This window comes from Falco rusticolus, chromosome 4, assembly GCF_015220075.1.
Source record: "Falco rusticolus isolate bFalRus1 chromosome 4, bFalRus1.pri, whole genome shotgun sequence".
Classification (NCBI taxonomy): Eukaryota; Metazoa; Chordata; class Aves; order Falconiformes; family Falconidae; genus Falco; species Falco rusticolus.
The window spans coordinates 26094039-26115027 of NC_051190.1; the positions used below are offsets into that span (position 1 = coordinate 26094039).

Sequence of the window (20989 nt, forward strand, 5' to 3'; positions counted from 1 at the left end):
GCAGCATCTGTGGGTGCTGGACAGGAGCTCAGGCTGTGGAAGACAAGAGGGTGGGAGCCAAGGTCTTGAGATCCCTTGAAAGAAAGCACGTGAATTGTAAAGTGACAAAGTGTCAGGGAATAGACAGGGCTTGGTTAATTACTCCAAGGGTTCAGAGCATCTCGCAGGCTCTGAGGCAGCCTCACCTGTGAACCGAGCCCCAGCTTTCTCCTTTGAAGCCCACTGGTGGAGCTTTTCTGCATGCTGGGCTGTGGGTCAGTGTTGGCTTTGGGTGACGGTAGTGGGTACAGGATAGATATGTGAGCTCAGATGGTATCTGCCTGTATCAGCTTGGGGATGTGTGTGCGGAATGGCAGCCCAGCTGTATTATCGGGAGAAGAGGAAAAAGGTGGAGAAGAGGAAAAAGGTGCAGGAGCCCTCTCCAGCCTTTCCACCATGACGCTGTGGAGGCTCACTGGGGCACCCCAGAGACACACATCCAAGTGGCCTGACACCCTCACAAGCTGTCCTGGCCATACAAAGCAGCGCAGTCCTGAGAAAGAGGGTTGAGGGCTGTCACTCATTAGTTTATGGGGCACAGCTCCTGCTGACCTTTCCTGAGCAAAACCTGCTGGCTGAGCCACAGCACCAGGTGTCCTGCACCCTTTGAGTGGATCACTCTTGTTCACCAGGAGCTGCTTCCCCTGTGTGTGCTGCTCAGTAGGCAGTGACATCTAGTGTCAGTCCAACACAGTGTGTAAGAGCGGCACCGCAAGAAATTACTGCCTCTGTTTGCATTTTACCTGTTTGAGGAAGCTGGTGGGAGCAGCAATGCTACTGTGCATCTTCCTGGAGCAGGTACCAGGTCACAGTCATCCCTGGTCCTGCTCTTGGGTAGGAATGAAGCTGACTGACCCCTGGGGGTCAAGGATTTGGGGTCTTAGCCTTCACTTACCTGAGTTTAAAAGCTTTCTCTGAGGTGAAATGGAAATAATGATAAGGGATGTTTGTAAAGGGATGGGGAAGGCTCCCAGCTATGGACCAGCCCCTCCACACCTGGCACTTGTGGCAGAGGGATGGAGAAGAGCAGACCTACCCTGCTGGAGTTCTTCACTTTCTACTAGCCAAGTAGCAAGATGGGAGAGATGAAAAGCTGCAGAGAGCTGCAGAGGAGGCGGCTGGGCTTGGGGCTGGGTGTCCCACTACCCTGCACGGCTCAGGTGCCTGCTTGTGCCATCTGTGATGGTGAGAGCTTCGCCCTGCTCTGCGTACTCTCTTCTCCATGCAGCCAAGTGGTGCTTTTGGAGAAGCTCTTCAAAATGGCAAAGCCCTGATCTTGTAGCAGAATGGTTTGTTTTGGAGGTCTCTCTTGTCTGGGCAAGGAGTAAGAAGGCATCAGAGGTGAAACACCATTTCCTTCTGGCTTGGGCTTGAGATGCTGCCTAAAAACCAAAATGGGTTATTTCCAAGTGTTTTAAAGGAGAAGAGAAATAGTTGTACTGGTCTCCCTGTAAGGTAACTGATTGGTGGTCTGATCCTTTCCAAAACTGGTCAAGTAATGCAAGAAGGTGCAGAGTCAGAGGAGCACAATTTACAGAAAATGCTCAAGCAGGAGTGGAGCAGGAGCCTCCCTGAGGAAGGATCTGACCTGGCTGGCAGCAGTTGGGATTCCAGTCCAAGCTATCTTTTGTGTTTGTCTTGCAAGTGGGAGCTGGAAACTGGTTTGGAGGTGACTTTCTTACCCGTGTGCAGAATGTGACTCTCATGTGGTCTGCATCACTTCAGCAAAGGATGCTCAGTATTATTTAACTATTGTCCCAGCTACCCTGAGACAAAGGAACACTGGCTGGATTGGGTATTTTTGCTAGCATCCTTTTTTTAAGTGTATTTGTTGAGCTTTTATTTTGCACATTTCTTGGACTTCCTTATTGGTGTTGCTGGTGAACTCTTCTGAATCGACTCTTGGCTTGGCAACGAATTCCCACTTAGCAAAATCAGGGAAAATAAACCTTTTAAAGAGACATCCATCCCTGTTACTTATCCCCAGTTTCCTGGAATCATACGTAATTTTCCTGCCAGTTTGGCAGAATTCTTTTCATTTGGATAAATTAAGTTTAAATGTCAGATCAAACAAAGAATTAACTGATTAGGGCATAAAAATAAGAGGTGAGACAGCGAGGAGAAATTGTGAGAGATGCTTGCAGGAAAAAAGGTGAGAAGGGAGGTGAGCAGGAGAATGTCTGTTGACACAGCACGCTGCGGCTGCAGTGAATCCAGCCCTGTCCAACTCCCTGGAGCTCTGCCAGAAATCCTTGAAAGATAACAACCATTGCATGGGCTCAGAATAAGTATTTTGATGCTGCTAGAAGAAGGTTTTGGCCAAAGGAGGTTCATCTGAAACCAAAGAGTGGAGTTTATTGGGAACAAGTGGCGACCTATCAGGGAAACTTTCACTTCTTAGCTGAGTGACATTTTAAAATTGAAAAAGAGGACATGGGGTGAAAAGAGCTGGACTGGAGGACAGAAACAATTTTATTTTGGATGAATTGAAGGCTATTGGTGTTACAGGGAGTGATCAGAGATTTTTTAGAACAGTGTTCCTTTTATAAAGACAATCTAACCTGATTTTAAATGGAAAATATTCTTTGTTACTACTTCTTTCCTTTTAAGCTTTTCCAAACAGAGACAAAAAGTAAAAGACAAAATGTAAAAGTTGAACACATCAGTTGTGTAACTAATGATGAGTTCTTTGGCACTAGAAATGGACTTGGAAGTTCCTCATAAATTTTTCTCTAAGTTAATTACTACTTCAGTCTAAAGTATTTTTTATTACTTCTTTAAACATATATTAGATGAATATTTTTGTCAAAGGATACATCAAACTTAGTAATACATTTGTCATGTCTGTAATTACTCTAGATACACTGCAGAATGGTATGCATATAATGATAGTTCAGATCTTTATCTACACATTATACAAAGCTTTGAGTAGCAAATGCTTTATAGCTGGGAAAGGTGTTTTCTTTGGCGGGGAGAAATGCTGTGCTCCAACACATCAAAACCCTCCAGTCTGGAGTCTGGATGGAGTTTGGAGAGAGGCTTTTCTAAGGTCTAGTAATGGAGGAATGACAAAATGAAGTTGAACGAAAACTGAAAATTGTGTTTTCTTTCTCTAGGGATCTTTCCAATAACAAGATCAGTGGTTTAGATGTTCAGATATTCAAAAGCCTGACTTCTCTGGCAAAACTGTAAGTACACATTCCGCCCTTCCAGTCCTCCAGCTCGCCATGCACATTTGAGCTGGTATCTAGAACACATGCTTGTGTTTCACAAGTTAGCCTTGTTCTTGCTTGACCTCATCTGTCGAGCCCCAGACAGATGTGTCCTTGGATTCCTTCCTCAAGGTATTTAGCTGCACAGTCTGGTGATTTGCTTACGGATGTTCAGAGTCAGGGAGGATTTGACCTGCTGTACTGCTAGGTGAAGAGGAGATCAAGGCAAGAGGAGATTTATCACTAAATCTGTGTTAGTACATGGAAAATGATGATAAAGCTGCGGTATCCAAATCCTATCTATCCTGACAAGGAATTAGGTACTGAGTCTGAGGGTCCTTTGAGGAGCCCAGCACTAGTGGGGGACAGACTCCATGTCTCACTGCTCTTCTCAGCTTGAGCTGTCCTGTTTTACTAAAGCTTTCCATACTCTGTGTGGGCCAGGAGAAGAGGAGAGCTTTGACCATTAGCAAACTCACTGGTTCACTGCTGATCAAATGAGTTTGCACTGTTACCTGCTGATGGTTCTTAGAGAAGATTAACTGTTTTTTAAAGAAAGACTGGACTGTCAGACCGAAGCAGGCACCAATACAGCTAGCACCAAAACCTGCTTTAGTGATTCCAGCTGAGTAACTGGCAGTCTGGATAGCCTGCCATCTTTACACCTCAAAAATCTAGAAGGAGGACTGATGGAAGGGCTTGGAGCACTGAAATGGACTTGAGCATGGGAATAGGCTGCCTGGAGAGGTTATAGAATCTCCATCCTTGGGAGATACACAAAAGCAGTCTGGACATGGCCCTGGGCAGCCTGCTTTAGGTGACCCTGCTTGGGCAGGGGGGTTGGACCAGATGACTTGGACCAGATGACCAGAGGTCCTTCCAACCTCAGCCACACTGTGATTCTGTGACTTAGTGCCTGGCTGGACATTTTTCTATTATATGCATGTGACTTTTGAGACTGAAGGTGCTCAGAAGGTAACTGGAACCCAAGCAGAGCTTGGGACAGAGGTTGATCCTGTGTGTGGGCCAGGAAGTTGTTACCAGCATGATGAACTTTCCTTTTCATTTTACCTCTTTTACAGAGATATAAGCCACAACAAGATTTCTACATTAGAAGATGGAATATTTGATAATTTATTTAATTTAAGTGAAATGTAAGTACATCCTCTTTGTTTCCCAGTTCTTTATTGAGACCTTTCCTTGAAACATCTCTTCCTTTCCTGGTGGGGTGGGATATGGTGCCGTCTGGGGGAGATCTGGGTGTGTACCTAACCAAGCAGCTACCTTTTAGACTCTCAAGTTCTTCCTCAAGCTGTGTCCTGCTCCTGGGTCCTGTTGGTGCCCTTCAAGCCTTATCTCTTCCTAGAAATCGCTTCTGTCTCCTGGATACTTCCGACCTCTGCCACTACCTTCTTGGCTTCTCTGCTTCACTCCCACACCAGCCCTGCTGAGGTTCTTTGGCTGTGCTCTGGGTCACACTTACCGTTCCTGTTTGTATGGTCACACCTTGGGACTCTCTGGTCTAATAAAAAGGGCACTGACCTGCAACGCAGGAGGCGCTGACTGAGGTGTCTAAGTCACTTGAAGATGTTCTCCCTAAGTGATCCACGTTCTTAGGTTCATAGGTTTTTTACTGAAGTAATTAAAATCTGTGGTGTTAGGTGAAGCGAGCAGAAGCCACATTTCCGGGAGAGATACATGAAGTCACAGCACAGAATGGCAGTTCTGCATCTGAACGAGCCAAAGGATTAACCCCATGCAGTTGCTCTTGGCAAGCAAGAAAAAACCTCAGCCACACATTCTTCCTGAAGACATGACACAAAGGGCATTTTCAGCTCTGCATTTTTGCTTACAAGTGGCACCGAAAAGACACAAAGGATCCAGGCTAGGTCCGAGTGAGTCTGCCCCTGCTGAGGCTGGCTGGCAAAGTGGTGCTTTCAGGGTGAAAATCCTGGGTTCAGCCCCTGTGGCAGCCCAGCCCAGCTGGCGTCAGCTAAACAAACAGCTTTCCATCTCTGTCCTGTTCACAGCTGAATGCCGAAGGCTGTAATTTGGATCAAGCTTAGCTGCAATTAAAGTTTCCATCTTTTCATTAGGCTGCCACATGGAAAGATTATCATTGACTTTGCATTTCTTTTTTGACAGATCAATTTTATTCTCTTAGCTATTTTTTAATGGAGCTGTAAATAGTCTCCCTTAGCTGGAGAAGCTGCCATTACATCCAATGGCTGTTAGATGGCAGACTATTTTAAATATAAGATTGTGTCTGTAATTCGCTTCTAATTGCAACAATTATTTGTAGAGTTAAAAAAGTACTTGAAGTACTTGCCTAATTCTAGCCTCTAGAAAAATCACGTTAATTATTGCTTGATTCCCTATTCATTAACCCTCCTCGCAGTTCTTTCTGAAGCATTTCAGTGGAGTGGCACAGATGGGAACAGTGAGGGATCTGCACACTGCTGTAATTAACACCTAGCACATGTCAAATTAATGCCTGAATTTTGTCTGATCTCCCTGTTACAGAAACTTAAGTTGGAATCCATTTGTTTGTGACTGCAAACTTTCCTGGTTGCCCCATTGGGTGGAAGACAGACAAGTGAAAGTTATTCAGGCATCAGATACGAGATGCGCCCACCCCCCTGAGGTGGCAAACCTTTCCCTCTTTGATGTCTTGTTCGTCAATGCTACTTGCGGTAAGGAAACATTGTGGGCTGCCGTGGGAGAGATGCCTAAACCAGTGGAAACAATGGTCCCGAAGGCAGCTGGGGATCACATCTAGACCTCTTTAGACCTCAAGCCACCAGTTCTAATCTAATTAAGCAAATAATGGTAGCATATGACTGATGCCTTAAGGGTTGAGTTGGTCATACCAGGGCTGAGACCAACAGACTCATTACAGACCAAGCTTCAGGCAGCCATCAGATGACACTAGCTTCGTGACCTCTGGCCTTAGGCTTTTATTCTTTCAGTCTGACTTTAGGCAGTGATAATCTCACTGAAGTTGATGGGACTTGAGGACATGCTAAGTTGAATCTTTGCAGGTGACAGGGCTCCACATCGGGAGTGTTGAATGAACGCTGCCCCCATCTACAGCCCATCGCCTGCTCCGGGTGCTTTCTGACTGCCTTGGCTAGCAGAAAGGTTGGACAGTGTTTAACAGGAGAGTGGGAAGGGGGAGCCCTAAGAAAACTTATCCTGCCTGGATGCTGAGCTACCTCTGAGTAACAGAGAGGAAGGGAGAGCGAATGCTCCCCCCAGCAGGCAGCAGGCATCTCCTTTAATACATGATGGGAAGGTGGAGTGATGAAGGCTGTGGGAGCCAGAGCTGGTGGGAGCCAGCTGAGCTGCCTGGTGAGGTGCAGTGCTCCCTGGGGCCAAAGCCCAGGTGGTGGTTGCTCCTCTTTCCTCAGCAAGGTTACCCCAGCCTTGCAGCACCTTGCAGGAATTATCAAGGAGACTAATACCGACACTGTTGTTCCCTTGATAATTAGTTGTTCCCCTCTTGAACTACTTTAAGTTAGTGTGGAAACAATAATGGGAGACTGTCTTCTCGGTAATTTAGTGTGATGGGAGTAAGCTGGGGACAGCCTGCCAGCTACTGACAGTTGTTACTGAGCAGCAGGGAACGAAGAAGTACAACCAGGCTGGTGTAAAAAAGCAAAGTAGTTCCCATGCCGTGGTCTTCCTCATGAGATTTTTCTTAAGAAAAGTGGCTCAATGTTTGCAGGAAGGCTGTGAAGAAACCCAGACAATTGGATGGATTTGATATGGGAAGATCACACAAGACTGGAGCTGTTGAGATGTTTGGGGGGAGATGTTGTAGCAACCAGCAGAAACAGAGGAGCAAACATGGCTCGGTTGCGTGGGCAGAATTGGAGAGGAGGCCAGGCAGTCCCAGCTGGGCTGCGGCTGTGCACATGGCGGAGGCCCTGCCTGTGTGTTTGTGGCAGGGAAACGTTGCTCCTCTTGCAAGGCAATGAGCAGGAAATAAAGTCCAGGGAATTAGCTGTTGCTCTGAGACCGGGGCTATTGTGGCTGCCATCGTACATGCCTGCATATCCATGCATATGTGTACTTGTGCTCACTGTAGCCAGGCACATGTTCCCATGAATGCATACATGTGCGTCCTTCTGCACCCCTTAGGTGCAGGCTGTGTGTGGCGTTGCCCTCTTTTCTAGCACCAGATATTGTCTGCAAGTCAGTGGGAAGCTCTTTGCTCTCCCCATGGAGGAAGATGGCTGCAGTGTCTGTCCAGCTCTGTCATGGGCTTGGTGAAGAGTCCGATGGTGTTTCCCCCGTGCCCCATCTGCTCAAGTGTGTTTCCTTATAGACTTTTTGCTGGAAGTCCCAGGCAGCATGCAGTGAAACATCCTGCACCAGACCAAGCCAAGGTACAGCCAAGGGACAACCTTTTGTCTTGGTCTTACTTGGTGGCTAGTCCTGTGGGCTCCTTTGAGGGTCAGACTCAGTGGCTCCATGTCCCATAGGACTGTCAGGCTCTCTAAAGACCCATTTTATTTACTGAGTGTTGCTGCTCCATAAATCTGTGTGACCAGCTTGTAATTTCTGTCATCATTAATTAGCATAAAGAGTTTGGAAATTGTCGCTGAGGGATTAAAGGCTTCCCAGGCAAGTCTCAAAAAGGAAGTGCTGGGAGTAGGAGCTGCCCAGGAGAAGTCCATTCCCAGGAGTGTGGGGTGGCGTGTCTTGGAGGGTTTCACAGTGTCAGTTTGCAAGAGGATCTTCTGTTCTGTCCCCCAGGAGCTCAATACATAACGTGTCTGACAAGCAACCACACAGAAGGGACTGAATTTGTCATCCTCTTCACATCTGTTCACCCTGGGAACCTCACTGAGGAGACTTGCAGTGCCCTCTGTTATGCTGAAGATCAGGAATATGGAGGTTTCAGCACCCAGGAGCAGTGTTTGTGTGGTACTGCCCATGAAACAAACTCTTCCTACGGTTGTTTGCCATTTTGCACTGAGCATTTGTCCGGGCAGGCCTGTGGTGGCCCATCACTCGTCCCCTCTCCCTTCCAGGCACAGCTATCTGTGTCTTTCACAGGACTCCAGCCCCGGTACAGCCTACGCCAGGCCGTGCTCTTCAATGTCAGTATTCCCATTGCTGTCAGCACTTTACTGTGGGAATTTGGGGACCAGACAGAGGTTCTCAACACCACTGGAAATACAGCTGTCCACATGTATGCCTTACCTGGCCAGTACAATGTCACTGCCACCATCTCTGTGGGCACCAAGGTCTTATACGTGCAGGCAGAAATTGAGGTGGTGGCTTCACCCCAACAGTTAGAACTGCAGTGTCCTTCCTTGGTCAAGACTAATGAGAGCCTGGACATACGGATCCGCAACAGAGGTGGCACAGGCCTTGCAGTGTCGTACAGTATCACCGCAGAGGCTGGGGAGCTGGGCAGAGGTAAGCAGGGCTGGCTGGCTGGGTGCTGAGCAAGGGAGGGGTGGCAGTGGGTTCTGGGCCTTCCCTTTCCCTTCCTCCCTAACGAGGAGAAAGGGATGACTCCTCTGGGGCTCCCCTGACTGACCAGGCGGTGTTTTGCACTGTCCTAGGCCAGGAAGATGACTGCACAGGGTGCATTTCAACAGCAAAGGGGATTTATGGGCTTCAAGAAGGACGAGACATTCCTTCCTCACTCCCTGGATTGGGTTGGGGTGTGTGGTCCCATAGAAAGGACATCATGCGTGTATTCTTCTACCTGATGCAGCCGTTCACCCCCTGTGTCCCCCTGATGGCTTGGTTTTCCCGGGCAATAACCACTGCTATCAGCTGGTGGTGGAGAAGGCTGAGTGGCTGGAGGCCCAGCAGCACTGCCAGGAGCATGGCAACGGAGAGCTGGCTTTTGTGAGCAGCCCTGAGATCCAGAGCTTCTTGGTTGCTCATGTCATCAGGTAAGCGAGAAGGGTAAGAGTTAAAATTTCCTAGGGATGAGTCTTGTGTTCCTGGGGTCACATTTGCAGAGGGTCTGGAGGGAGGGTCCTGCCGAGCCTGGTGGCAGCCAGCCAGGCTGGAGAGACACACGGGTCCAGGCTGAGTACGGGGAGATGGTAGGGATGAGGCTGGTGAACAAAGAGGAGGAATAAGCAGAGCTTGAGCCCTTGCTGAACTTGGCTCCTTTGCTTAAAGGCTGTGGAGGGAAGAAAGGGAACGGGGCAGAAAGGCTGGAAGTCAGAACTGGGAGTTGTGGGATTGCTTCTGGTGGGCATCTCCTACTCTACTTTGGTGCCTGTGTGTACATCTGAAATGGTGCAGGGTGGTGCAGGGTCAGGAGCAAATGGGGCTGGGCCAAGCAGACCTTCCACCTCAGAGTTCAGCAACATCTGCCCTCTGGGGCTGGGCGATGGAGAGGGTCTGTGCTTGTGTCCATGTGGCTGCCAAGCAGGGCCTGAGGGTGACCTTCCAACCAGCTCCCTCCATCAGCAGAATTACAGCTGGATTGCCCCACGTGTGACACTGTGGCGTTGAGCAGCCACTGTAGCAGAGCCCAAGCCAGTCCTGCAGTCCTGCCCCCGAGCTGGGATCCCACACCCTTCCAGACATGGCTGCAGCCTGAACCCAGACCCTTTCCACTCTTCTTTTGCATCCTGAGGAGGAGCAGCACTCCTCTCTGAGTGTCAGGCTCCAGCAACGTCTGTTCCACCTCAGGACTTGGGCTTTATAAACAGAGAGCACTGAAAGTGTCAGCCTTTGATTAAATCTGCTCCTCTCAGAGCACTTTCTGCAACCAGCCATCTTGGAGAGAATGACCAGGAGAGCTTTCAGGGGCCTGATGGCTCTTGTCAGCGCTCCCAGATGCAGATATTGGAGATGGCCTCTTAATAAACATGGCCCAGAAAGCGCATGCAAAGGGAACAGCTGCGTGTGACGTAGGCTTTGAACAGTCCTGTTGAGGGTCTGACATCCCCTTCTTCCCAAACTTGTATCCTTGCCCTGTTCCTTTCACACTGGGATTTATCCTGAGATTGCAAACACGTGGTCCCTGCTCTGGGGAAGAGGAGTCTGTCCCTCTCTGTGGGTTAGGAGCTGGTCACTTGGTGCTCTGATTTATCAGGCATTGCGTGCAGGGCTTTTGATGGACTGCAGTGCAAGGAAATCATGAGACCTCAGAGGGGAATGAGCCGCCCAAGCTGTTTCCCAGCTGCTGCCCCATGTTGCTCTCCTCCCCAGCCCCCTTTATTTCATGTATTTATTTTATTAATCCATTCAGATAAACATGAATGAGGCAGTTCCAGGATGCGATTTCCCTGGTGATAAAAGACAAATCAGCCGAGCTGCAGGTTTTTGGAACATGCAGCCTCCATAGTTTCTTGTGGGAAAATGACAGAAGCAGAAATCTGTTTCCCATTAGAACATGCGACAGCGAGGACTGCTCTCTCCTCCCCTTCTCTCCTGCCGTTTGATGGCCTCCCCAGGAGCAGTATGTGCTGAGCTGGTCCCCTCCCCACCTCCAGAAGCTGAGTGCTCCAGCCCACACCCCTTCCAGGGGACCCCGCTTTCCCCTCTGCGGCAGCGCAGGGAGCCCCCCTCCTCTTCCAAGCCTCCTTCAGGCTTTGTTCTGCTCCAGGCAAGGCAGCATGGTCCATGGTCCTTCCTCAGAAGCAGAGGGGTGCTCACATCTTGCTTCAGAGAAGGATGTCTAGAGTTCTCTTCTTCCTCTCTGCAAGGTAATGGGCCAAGCAGTGGGGCAGGGGTGGGAAACAAGCCAGACACCCTTTTTCTTTTTCCCTTTTTTTTTTTTTTTTTTTTTTGATGACTTGCAGTTAGATCATAGCTGGAATTAGAACAGGAAAATCTCTATCGAGTTTTACTGGTGGCAGCAAACAGGCGGTTTCCTAGCCCATTCTCCCTAATCCCCTGCCAGTGGTGCGGGAGCAGAGCACAGTGGTTATTTATTTTTTAATCTTATTTGCAATGAAAACTACTGATTCACAGAACAGTTATTTTTGTTGTCGTTTTTCAGCATGACCTCATTAATCATTTCATCTGGCATGAGCCTAGTGGTGGAGAAACACCAATGATCTTCCTGGTCTGCTTTCTGCAGAGCAGTTGTACCACGCAGGGAGCACACTGGAGCAGAGGGGCAAGACGTAGCAGGACTGATAGCAGCCTGCAGGAGGGAGCATGGAGAAGAAGCTGGGGGCTTTGAAGGGTGCATGATGAGGCTGTTACCCACCCCCCAGAAGTTAATATGGAACAAATGCCTCACTTTCTGCTGGGTGCGATTAGAAACAGTTGTCCAGGCTGTTTGTGGCTATGAAAGACCACTCAGCACTTTCCACCAGAATCTCTGCTGGGATTCAGCCAGTTTCCAAATGTGGAAGGACATTTCATCTTCCTAAAATGATCCTGGCAGTTTCTTGTGTATGTGGGGTTCATTGGCCTCTGCTGCTGGTGTTTTGTTCCCCCACGGCTGCTGCCTTTCAGGAGTAGCTGAGCATCTCCACACAGCTGCATCAAAGAGAACAGGAGCTCTCGTGCCTGGCACCATCCGAGGTTTAATCCTGCACTGGTGCCAGTTCCACTTGCAGTGGAGAATTGACTAGTGCCAAATTCCACAGATCTGCCCAGATGAAGCACAGATTTTCTAAAGGATGCAGCTTTTTCAGACAGTGTTTTGTATGACCATGCTGTTCCTCTTAAGTTATGACTCAATACAGGCTTAGAAGTGTCCATGAGGGTCATTTGGAGTGCAGTGCAGGCAGGCTGTTTTAACAGACTGCTCTCCTGAGAGGGGTCTGACGTTCAAGTCAACCTGCTGATACTCCTTAGTTTGCAGCTAGTCCCGCTTCTCTGTATTGTGTGGGGTTTACTCTTTACGCGGGAGAGCTGGTCTCAGCTTTTCCAGCCCCTGTGAGTGGCTGTTGACCCTCTGTACCCTCAGATAGCATAGTGATATTAATATATTAATACGAAGAAAGCAACTCCGGCTTGGGGAAGGAGATGTGCAGTTTTAGAGTCCTGGGAATTTCTGAACACACTAAAACCTTATGGTTCTCCTCTCCAGCCAGTGCCATCTCCTGACCCTGTTTCATTACCCTCACTGATGTCTTTGTACCAGTTGAGGCTGGTATGAATCAGTGTTCACCAGTATGTCACAAGCTCTGTGGTGCCGATGGAGCCTTTAACTTGTAAACTGAGCAAGTGAGACTGGCATTTTGGGAGTGGGGTGACTCAAGTTGTGGGACAGTGATCACCAAGCATCTGACTCAGCTGCACACAGTGGTCCCCTGAGCTGCTTCTCTCTCCCAGCTCCGCTGCACTGTGGTGTGTTGGTGTTGGTTGCTCTGTCTGGATCCTCTTGGCTCAGCTCTCCCCCCTGTTTGTCAAAGGGCAGGTGGCTTTCTGTAGCTCTTGGGACAGAGGTTTGAAGGGCTGGTAGACAGCAGGATGGTGTGCCATGAAAAAGCTGTTACTGAGGAGCCAGGTTCTCGTGGTGGAATGGATACTGAAATCCTTCAGTAACTACAAGGCTCTGTTAAATGCAGTCTGTGACACCCAGATGAAGCTGTTGTTGTTAAGATGATTATTTTTATAGAGAACCATAGATGGCATCAGTCCCAGATCTTTCTAATACTCATGATTTCCTGAAATCCACCCCCCCCCTCCTTCTTTTTCTGTTTGAAGGAGCCTCGATGTCTGGATTGGGTTCAATGATTTTGCAAGCACTGGAGCACAGCAAAGAGGTGAAGGATTTAACCTGGAGAGCTGTCAGAACTGGCTGCCAGGAGAACCACATCCATCAAATGCTGACCACTGTGTCCGGATGGGCCCAACAGGCCAGTGTAACACAGACCTGTGCATGGCCAAGCATAGCTACGTCTGCGAGTACAAGCCAAAAGGTGGGCTCTGCTTCGCTCCTGCTGTCTGCTGGCCTTGTGGGCAGGCAGGTGTCCTGCTCACTGGCATGTACCAAGGAAAAATAGAGCTGCTCTGGGGGGGTTGTCCAGAGCATCACCCTAGATCAAGTGGGACTGGCAACAACCACAATATTCCCAACAGAGGTTTGATTGATAAACTTTCAGAAACTTCTCTTAGCCCAAAGGGAGGAATTTGGCCCACTTTAATCTTTGCCATCAACAGAAGTAGAGAGGGAAGCAGAGCTCTGAGGCAGAGCTTTGGAAATAGCTTTTCTCTCTTATTTGACCAGTCTCTGCGGCTGCTAGGATCTGAGGCCACGGTGCTGCCTTGGTAACTCTTGCTGTCCTTCTGTGGCACCTTGTAGTCTGAGATGTTGGGGTCTTGTGAGATCATCAGGCCTCGGAGATCATTAGGCAAGGTTTTATGTCGTATGCTGTGCAGGTTTGTGTTTATGCAGCCTCCCAGATCTTCCCAAATGGTGTAGGGAGTAAAAAAGAGAAACAGAAAGGACATGAAATGTGGGAGAAGATTTAGGTAAGAAGGAAGAGCCATTGCTAGGAGGAGAGCTCACTGGCCCTAGTAGGAGGGACAGCATCAGCTGTCTGAGTGCAGTCTGCAGAGCCTGACCTGGCTGTGAATGAGCCAGAGGTGTTTGCCTGGTGGAAACCAGCTGGTTTGGGCCACATTTCTCATGAAGTGCAGGTGGGGAGGGAGGATGGGGAGTACACCTTGTGCTCAAAAAATCATGGGATTTTGGAAGGGAGAAGTATTTGTAGAGTTCCTAGAAGTCAAAAATGCTGAGAATTGCAAATGCAGACATCACTTGTGCAGGATGAGAAAAATAAGAACACCTGTAAGAAGAAGAAGGAAACTATGGGATTACAGCAGCTACTTCTCCGGTAAAGCTGAAGTTACAGATTCCTGAGTGATCCAAGCCCTCTACAGCTTTGCTGGATGGTTTGAGCAAGCATGAGCAGGATGGGGGGAATAGCTTCAGGCTTTGCTGAGTCTCCTGAGCTTTGTTCACATATTTCCTTTGTAAACAGGAGTTCTCTTAAATGCCAAAAACTTCTTTGTGGGAGACCCTGTGTCAGACACACATGAGGCTGTGAAAAATGTGACAGAAGATGCGCTGTCAGCTCCATGGCAAGCTGTGGAGGTAAGAAGGGTTTGCTCATCCTGCTGCTGCAGAAGGTGCCCAGGAAAATGCAGGCAGGTGAGAGCCTTGCTTGTTTTGCAGGTGATGGTGTTCCCTGAGCTGGCATTCAGGCACGAGGGATATTTGACTGCCCTGGAGTTTGTAACACAGGATCTGCATCAGCCCGTTCAAGTGAGGTTCCAGGTGCATAGACCGATAGATGGAGAAGGTGAGGCATCTCCTCTCAACACTTGTGATATTGTTAGAGCTGACACCATCAGAGCCATGGCAGGCTAAGTGTGTGTGGCCTTCTTGTGGCCCCTCTGTCTTCAAAGGTTCAGACATGTGGTTCCATTTTTTGAGGACACTACAGTGCAAAATCTGCAGGTATGGTTGGACATCCTGAGATGTCCAAGTGCTTGTCCTGGAGAAATTGATAGAGGGAGAAACTTGTCTTAGTGTGTGAAGAAAATGTGGGTGTAAGGAACATATGTAGAAGTGAGTTAATCTTCTGAGCTATACTTTAATACTTTGGGAAGACATGACATGTCAAATGTTGGGAATGTGTTTTGGTCCATCTAGTCCCACAGGTTAACAAGGAAGAACATTTTAGTGAGCCCAATTCTTCCTGGTAGACGAGATAATCTAATAAGCCTTTTATTCCTTGTACAACAGCTCAATAGTCACAGTTTTGGCAACAGTTAATTTTGCAGCAAAATGTTTGCTATTGCCATAGGGTTGGCTGGTTGCAAAAGGATATTTTTTGACACTGAAAAGCTGATACTTTGACATGGAAACTTTAACTTAAGAAAAGTTGCTTAATGTGTTTTCAGTGTCAAAGCCAGCTCTACTTTTGTTTGGTCTTGCTTTGGCTTGAACATAGATCTCTTTTAGATTGCATATTGGTGTGTTCTCACTGGAAAAGAGGCTAACTTTGTTTTTAATGACCTTCATGCCTTTGTGAACCTTTGCAGTAAAACAAGGACACTTGTCTTATATAGCACCATGATGTGTTGCAGTTGCAGCTTTTACTAAGAGTGGAGCCATCATCAGTCAAAGTGGGAAAAAATGGGGAATTTGGAGCAAGGGACAAGTGCGCTAGAAGTGTTACTTGTCAGAATGTGATTGTTGCTTTCTCTTTCACTTCTTGCAGACTACCAGGAGGAAAAAAATGCTACAGAACCATTCTACACTTCTCAGGATGATGGGAACTGGACACTATTTGAATGTCCTCCTGGTTTCCAGTGGTGTCATTTGACTAATTTGTGCTCATCGCTAAACAACTGCTGCAACGCAACTGAGTGTGCCAACAGTTCTCTTGCCAGCAGCTCTACCCCCGTTTCCCTTCAGCACAGTGAAAGCCAGCTCAGCTATGAACTCATCGAGGAGTTTCTCTTTACAATACCAGCTGGCCCTTCTTCCCGGTATCTGGTCAGTGTTTATTAGCTGCTATAACCAGTGCGTAGGTGGGGCAGTTTTCTCCTGAGTGCTTTCGGTAAATAAAGAATTGTTCCCAATTTTCAGATGGAGATGCCAAAGTCCATTCAAATGAAGTGACTTGCCCAGCGTCACACGTGCCACCGCTTTCAATCTTCCCTGCTCTAAGCCATGGACTCCCGACAGTAACCTGTTGCAATAGCATAGCTGGTCAAAAGGCTGCGCAGATTTCCTGGGCTGTTCCCGTTGCACTTATGCAGTGGGGATAGAGCATAAGGCTGGCTTCTGTGTTAGCGCATTTAATTCAGAGTGACCAATGGTGAAATGTCTCCCTGTGCTGTGTTTGCATCTGCAGCTTCCAAGTTGGTTTCCACTTGGCAGTAAATCCAGCTGTCTTGCCCAGGCAATAGTTGGGTGCTGAGTGCTCTTGATTTGAGGCATTAATCCAAAAATGTCTCCTCTCTCTGCAGGTCACGTTCAGAAAAGAAAATATATTTGTCAGGTCTGAGGATGTCTTCAGTATCCAGCACAATGCAGGCTTGGGCTTACTCCTCCAGTGCCAACCAAGTACCACATCCCCTTACAGAACCAACGTCTTAAGCATAAACTCTTCGGAGTCGGCACTTGGCTTGTCTGACGGCTTCATCGGTGCCACCTGGATGAACAACACTGTTTGTTCTCTCCGAGTTTGGTACGCTGAGGAGCAGCTGGTCCCGGTGATCAGCTCCCACAACACGGGGCTGGAGCATCCAGGTCGCTACACGGTCAGAGCCAGCGTGGACAACGGGGTCTTCAGCACCAATCTGTCCTGCAGTTTCTGGGTGGCTTCCCAGGTGTCAGGCCTGCGTGTCATCCACCCCGCTCCTCAGGGCGGCAGGGTCTACCTACCATCCAACCACACTACCCTGGTCATCAAACTCTCCTCAGGGGTGAATGCAACAGCTAGCTGGCTGGGAGACAACCGCACCTTCCCCTTCGAGGGGTCCTGCCCAGCGGCTGTGGCCCTGCTGACAGCAGACTGTGCCAGGGAGACCAATGACACCTGGTTTGCAGTGGTCAGCCTGAGCGGCCTCAGGGAGGGGATGAGCACCCACACGCTGGTTGCAGAGAACACTGTGAGCTCGCAGAACATCACTGTCACAGTGAAAGTGGAGGAGCCTATCCGTGGGCTGCGGGCCACCCCTGACCCTGAGAGCAGAGTCCTGCTAAATACACGAGTGGTGAGTGATTACTGCTGCTTTTAATTTGTCAGTAGCATTTTTAGCTTTTAAGACTAAGGTGGTGTGTTTGGCTCATGAGGAGGGCAGGGGCTCAGCTCCACGGTGGTTGGGTGTAGCTCTGCTTGCTGCTAAGCGCCAGCTCCCAGGCCATGCAGACAGCGCCGCTGCAGGCAGAGGCATGTGGCAGAAAGCACTGGTGCTCTCCAGCAGGAAGACAGCTCAGCTGTACATTCACTTGGGTTCCCTTAGAGGTAAGGCAGTACCTCCTGTGAGGTGGGTACTGCCTTTCCAGTTCCACAGAAAACTGGAGGCATTATAAAAAGCCAGTATTTACCTTCTTTTGACTTGTCAAGGTAGTTATTCCTTTAGGTGTTAAGATTTGCTCTACTAAATCCTTACATCAGCTAGCTGAAGCTATAAAAATGTTTCATCCATCTGTCAAAGTCTTGGAGTTACTCTGGTGTTTGCAGTCTTTTTTTCCTCCAATCCCCTGTCCCCAGAGCTACAGCTGAGCCCTAGAAACCTGTTCAATAACTGCCCCTTGGTATCTGTGAATGCTCTGTTCAACCTCTGGCTGCTTACGGCAGAACCCTATGCCTGCAATGCCTGATGGTCTCACCCTTCCTGGCTGCCACGGTCTGCTCAGGAGGCACTGTAGGAGTGAGGAGGGAGACTATCCTGTCCAGTGCAGTTCAACCATTTTAGCCTTTGGGTCAGGCACCGTCAAGGGATGAGGGTCAGAGACTCATCTTACAGGTGTAGCTAAAGCTGAGTTGTTTCTGCAAAGATATGGGAAAGTTTTTTAGCCAGCAAGAAAGAGACCTGATCACAAGAGCAGAGCACTAGGATGTGGGGGCAGGCAGTATGTGTTCTGCCCCCTGCTCTGCTGTTATTTATGGAGTCAGAGTCTGCATTTCTTTATCAGCAGCAAAGCCACAGATGATCTTGCACCTCTGTGTCATGCTTTGAGGGCAGTGTCTTACAGGTGTGTGATGCCTCCCAGTCTGGCTCTGCTCCTTCTCCAGTTCAGCTGGAGGTCTCCTGGGAACTGCTGTGCATGCTTTTCTCTTGCACTAGTATAAAATGTTCTCATGCCTTTCAGAGCTACATCCCTGTGATGGAAGCTGGGTCAGATGTGACTTTCCGATGGACAGTAGATGATAAGCCATCTTTCACTTTTTACAATGTTGTCTTCAATGTTATCTACCAAAGCCCAGCTGTGTACAAGCTTTCGGTAAGCCAAGGCCTTTCCCATAATACCATTTCAATCCTGGGTTTCCATCTCGTCCCGCAAACTAAGCAGGAAAAGCAGCAGGGAGAGGAGAAGGCAGAGATGAGTTGAGAAGGTTTTCACCTAACAAGCTCGCCTACTATTTCTCACTGAGCTGCTCTTGCAAATGCAATAGTAAGTTTCTTCCTATTCTTCCATTACAGCTGACTTTGCTGTCTTCCTCGTCTTTACTTTCTCCTCTTTTCTCCATGTTCTCCTTTCTGTTCATGGAGTGTCTGTTCTTACTCCTCCCCAACAGGAATGAAGCAGGGAGCCCTGTTGCAGGGTGCCAGCCACTGCTTTGGCAGGCAGGAGACGTGAATTCAGGCAGAGGCAGGATGCAAATGTAAGACTTTCATAGGCAGCACAGAGCTTCTGCCACAAGCTCTTCTGGTCTCTGTCCTGTTCTCTCTGTGCTGGTGCAGGCTGGAACACTGGGCTTTGTCATGACCCAGAGGAATGATAGAGCAGAGAGTCTGGGCAGAGGGAGGTATCTGTTGTGGAACAGGAGTTTATCCCTGGCCAGAACATCCTTCTGTGTCATGCCCTGTACTGCCACGCAGAGTCCTGGTCTGGCTCCAAGCTGCTTGATCCGTTAGCAGGGTAACTGCTGGCTTCCTGAAGAGACACCAGCCCTGGCTCTGAGGGCATGCTAGCACTAATCTGCTTGGTGCAGCACTATGCTGAGTAGCACTGATTTGCTGGGTGAAGCACTCTGCTGACAAGCCTGGATTGCTTTCACTTACAGAGCTGACAAGGTGGCATTAGGCTAGGGTCTGCTGGATTCAGTGGAACAGACCCACAGAAGCCAAGACATGAACTTCTTTTATCTGTTGGGGTGGGAGGTCTCTGCTCAACTGGGTTTGAAGGATCCTTTCTGTCAGCAGCTCAGCTCTCCTGCAGGCGAGGAGATGGCAAGATGCTTCATTATTAGGTGCCTTGTCAGTGTTAAATGCCTATATAACCTTGAGGATCCTGTTCTACTTCTGTCATGTCTCTTCAGTCTCTTGCCTCCCTTTCCCTCCTCTGCCCAACTTTGCTTTCCCTCTCTGTGCCCACTGCACCCAGGACGCTGGAGCTGCACTTGGCGTGCTTTTGTGAGTTTCTCCCATCCCCGCTCTCTGTGCTTGGAGGCACTCATCCACCACTGTCCTGTGGAAACTGGGTGGCTCTTGCCCCCTCGGTGGCAGCAAGTGCCTGGGCTCAGCAGCTGGGGACTGTGCAGGGCACCTCAGAGCAGGCAAAAGGGTAACTAGCAAGTTCAGAGCCAGAGGAGTCCCCACATGAGAAGATCTTCTCTTGTCCTCTTGCTGTAGAACCAGTCAGTCTTGGACTGACTTTAGTAGTGAAGATGTGGTGGTTCCAGCAAGAGGTGGCTTCACCAGGTAGGTGACCTTCCAGTCCATGCTGCTTTCCAGTGCCATTCAGGCTGTTGCCCCTGTCTCACTGTCCCACAGGCCGCTCTTCTCTGACCTTACCTGCTCGCCTGCCTGGTGGGACCTCTTCAGTACAGTGAAGCCCCACTCTCAGGAGAGGGCAGCAGGGAAGGGTGATCCCAGATGCATTCTTTGTCCCACTGTCCTTCCCAGCTCACCGCCTCCAACCACGTCAGTAACTTTACGGTCAATTACAATGTCACGGTGGAGATGATGAATAAGATGAAGAACCTGACTGTGTTGGGTGTCCTGCCAGTCCTCCCGCAGAACAGCACCGTGGAGCTTACAGCAAGAGTTCAGGTTGATTCAGCTGTGGATGCTCTTTTCCTGTGAGTCCTTTGCAAGTTGCCCAAACTTAGGATCTTACTATGCATAGCTTACCAGTCTTGCCTGCACTGTTTCTCTTCCCAGGGCCAGCTGATGTCAAATGGCCCATTTCTCCGCTGCTGTCTAGTTAATTTGAAATCTCTGCAAGCGTGGTTCAGTCACACTGGCTGGGACCTATAGTTGAGGCTGAAATACTTTTCTTTTAAAGGATTGCAACATTGCTTTAATACTGGGTTCTTCCTCTTCTTACTTGTGCTGTACTCCTCTCACAGCAACAGTTCTGCAGCACTGGGCTCAGCTACTGCTCTGATACTTGGCATTACACTGCCTGTGGTTTTTCTGGAAACCCCAGGCCTGAGCCTGAAAGACAGTGCTAGGCCAGGCCAGTGTTCCTCTGGGATTTCCATGAGTTTCCTGCTGTGCTGTGTAACACGGTTTGCATGTTTCTCCAGGTGGGATTTTGGAGATGGTGTCCAGAAGACATACCTGTTCCAACCTCCCTACAACAAGTCTTTCCTTGTTCCTGATCCCAGTGTGCATGAGGTTGTAATTGAGCACAACGTTTCACACGTCTATCAAGACCCAGGTATGCTCAGGACAGTTCTTTGGGGAAGAAGGGGCTCAGATATTTTACTTGCAAGGGGGCTATAATACACCTTCAAATAAAACAATGGCTTGAAAGTCATTACCTCGTTCCTGAGCAAACAGCCAGAGTGACTGGGAGTCTCCAGCAATTGCCATCCTCTGTAACTGTTTCCAGGAGAGGTTTGTCCATGTTGTAAGAAGCAAGACCACCACACACAGTCCCCTTTTTGGGCAGTCACAGCAGACAGACGAGTGGCAAGTGAGCTCTGTGCTGATGGGAGAGGGTAGGGAGCGCTACTGTGGGCAGCAGGATGGGGGTCTGTTTTGTGAGCAAACAGAAAAAAAATCTTTTCTCCATATCTGTCAGACTGGCTTCTTACTTGGTGTTTGGTCCTCACATGGATGGCCTGGGTGTAATTCCTGCTTGTCCTGGAGCAGAG

At 48.9% G+C, this 20989-nt stretch overlaps 1 protein-coding gene across 1 annotated transcript in view; it reads left to right on the forward strand.

Annotated features, from left to right (window-relative positions):
- The window catches only part of PKD1 (polycystin 1, transient receptor potential channel interacting), a 98892-nt gene that overhangs the window by 38223 nt on the left and 39680 nt on the right, over positions 1 to 20989 (forward strand). Inside the window, exons 2-14 of the mRNA XM_037383310.1 lie at positions 3156 to 3227; positions 4334 to 4405; positions 5775 to 5944; positions 8013 to 8681; positions 8986 to 9169; positions 12903 to 13117; positions 14183 to 14295; positions 14377 to 14503; positions 15428 to 15705; positions 16182 to 16931; positions 18034 to 18165; positions 19791 to 19966; positions 20417 to 20550. Coding sequence (XP_037239207.1) covers positions 3156 to 3227; positions 4334 to 4405; positions 5775 to 5944; positions 8013 to 8681; positions 8986 to 9169; positions 12903 to 13117; positions 14183 to 14295; positions 14377 to 14503; positions 15428 to 15705; positions 16182 to 16931; positions 18034 to 18165; positions 19791 to 19966; positions 20417 to 20550 — 3092 coding nt within the window. The remainder of the gene's footprint in view (positions 1 to 3155; positions 3228 to 4333; positions 4406 to 5774; positions 5945 to 8012; positions 8682 to 8985; positions 9170 to 12902; positions 13118 to 14182; positions 14296 to 14376; positions 14504 to 15427; positions 15706 to 16181; positions 16932 to 18033; positions 18166 to 19790; positions 19967 to 20416; positions 20551 to 20989) is intronic.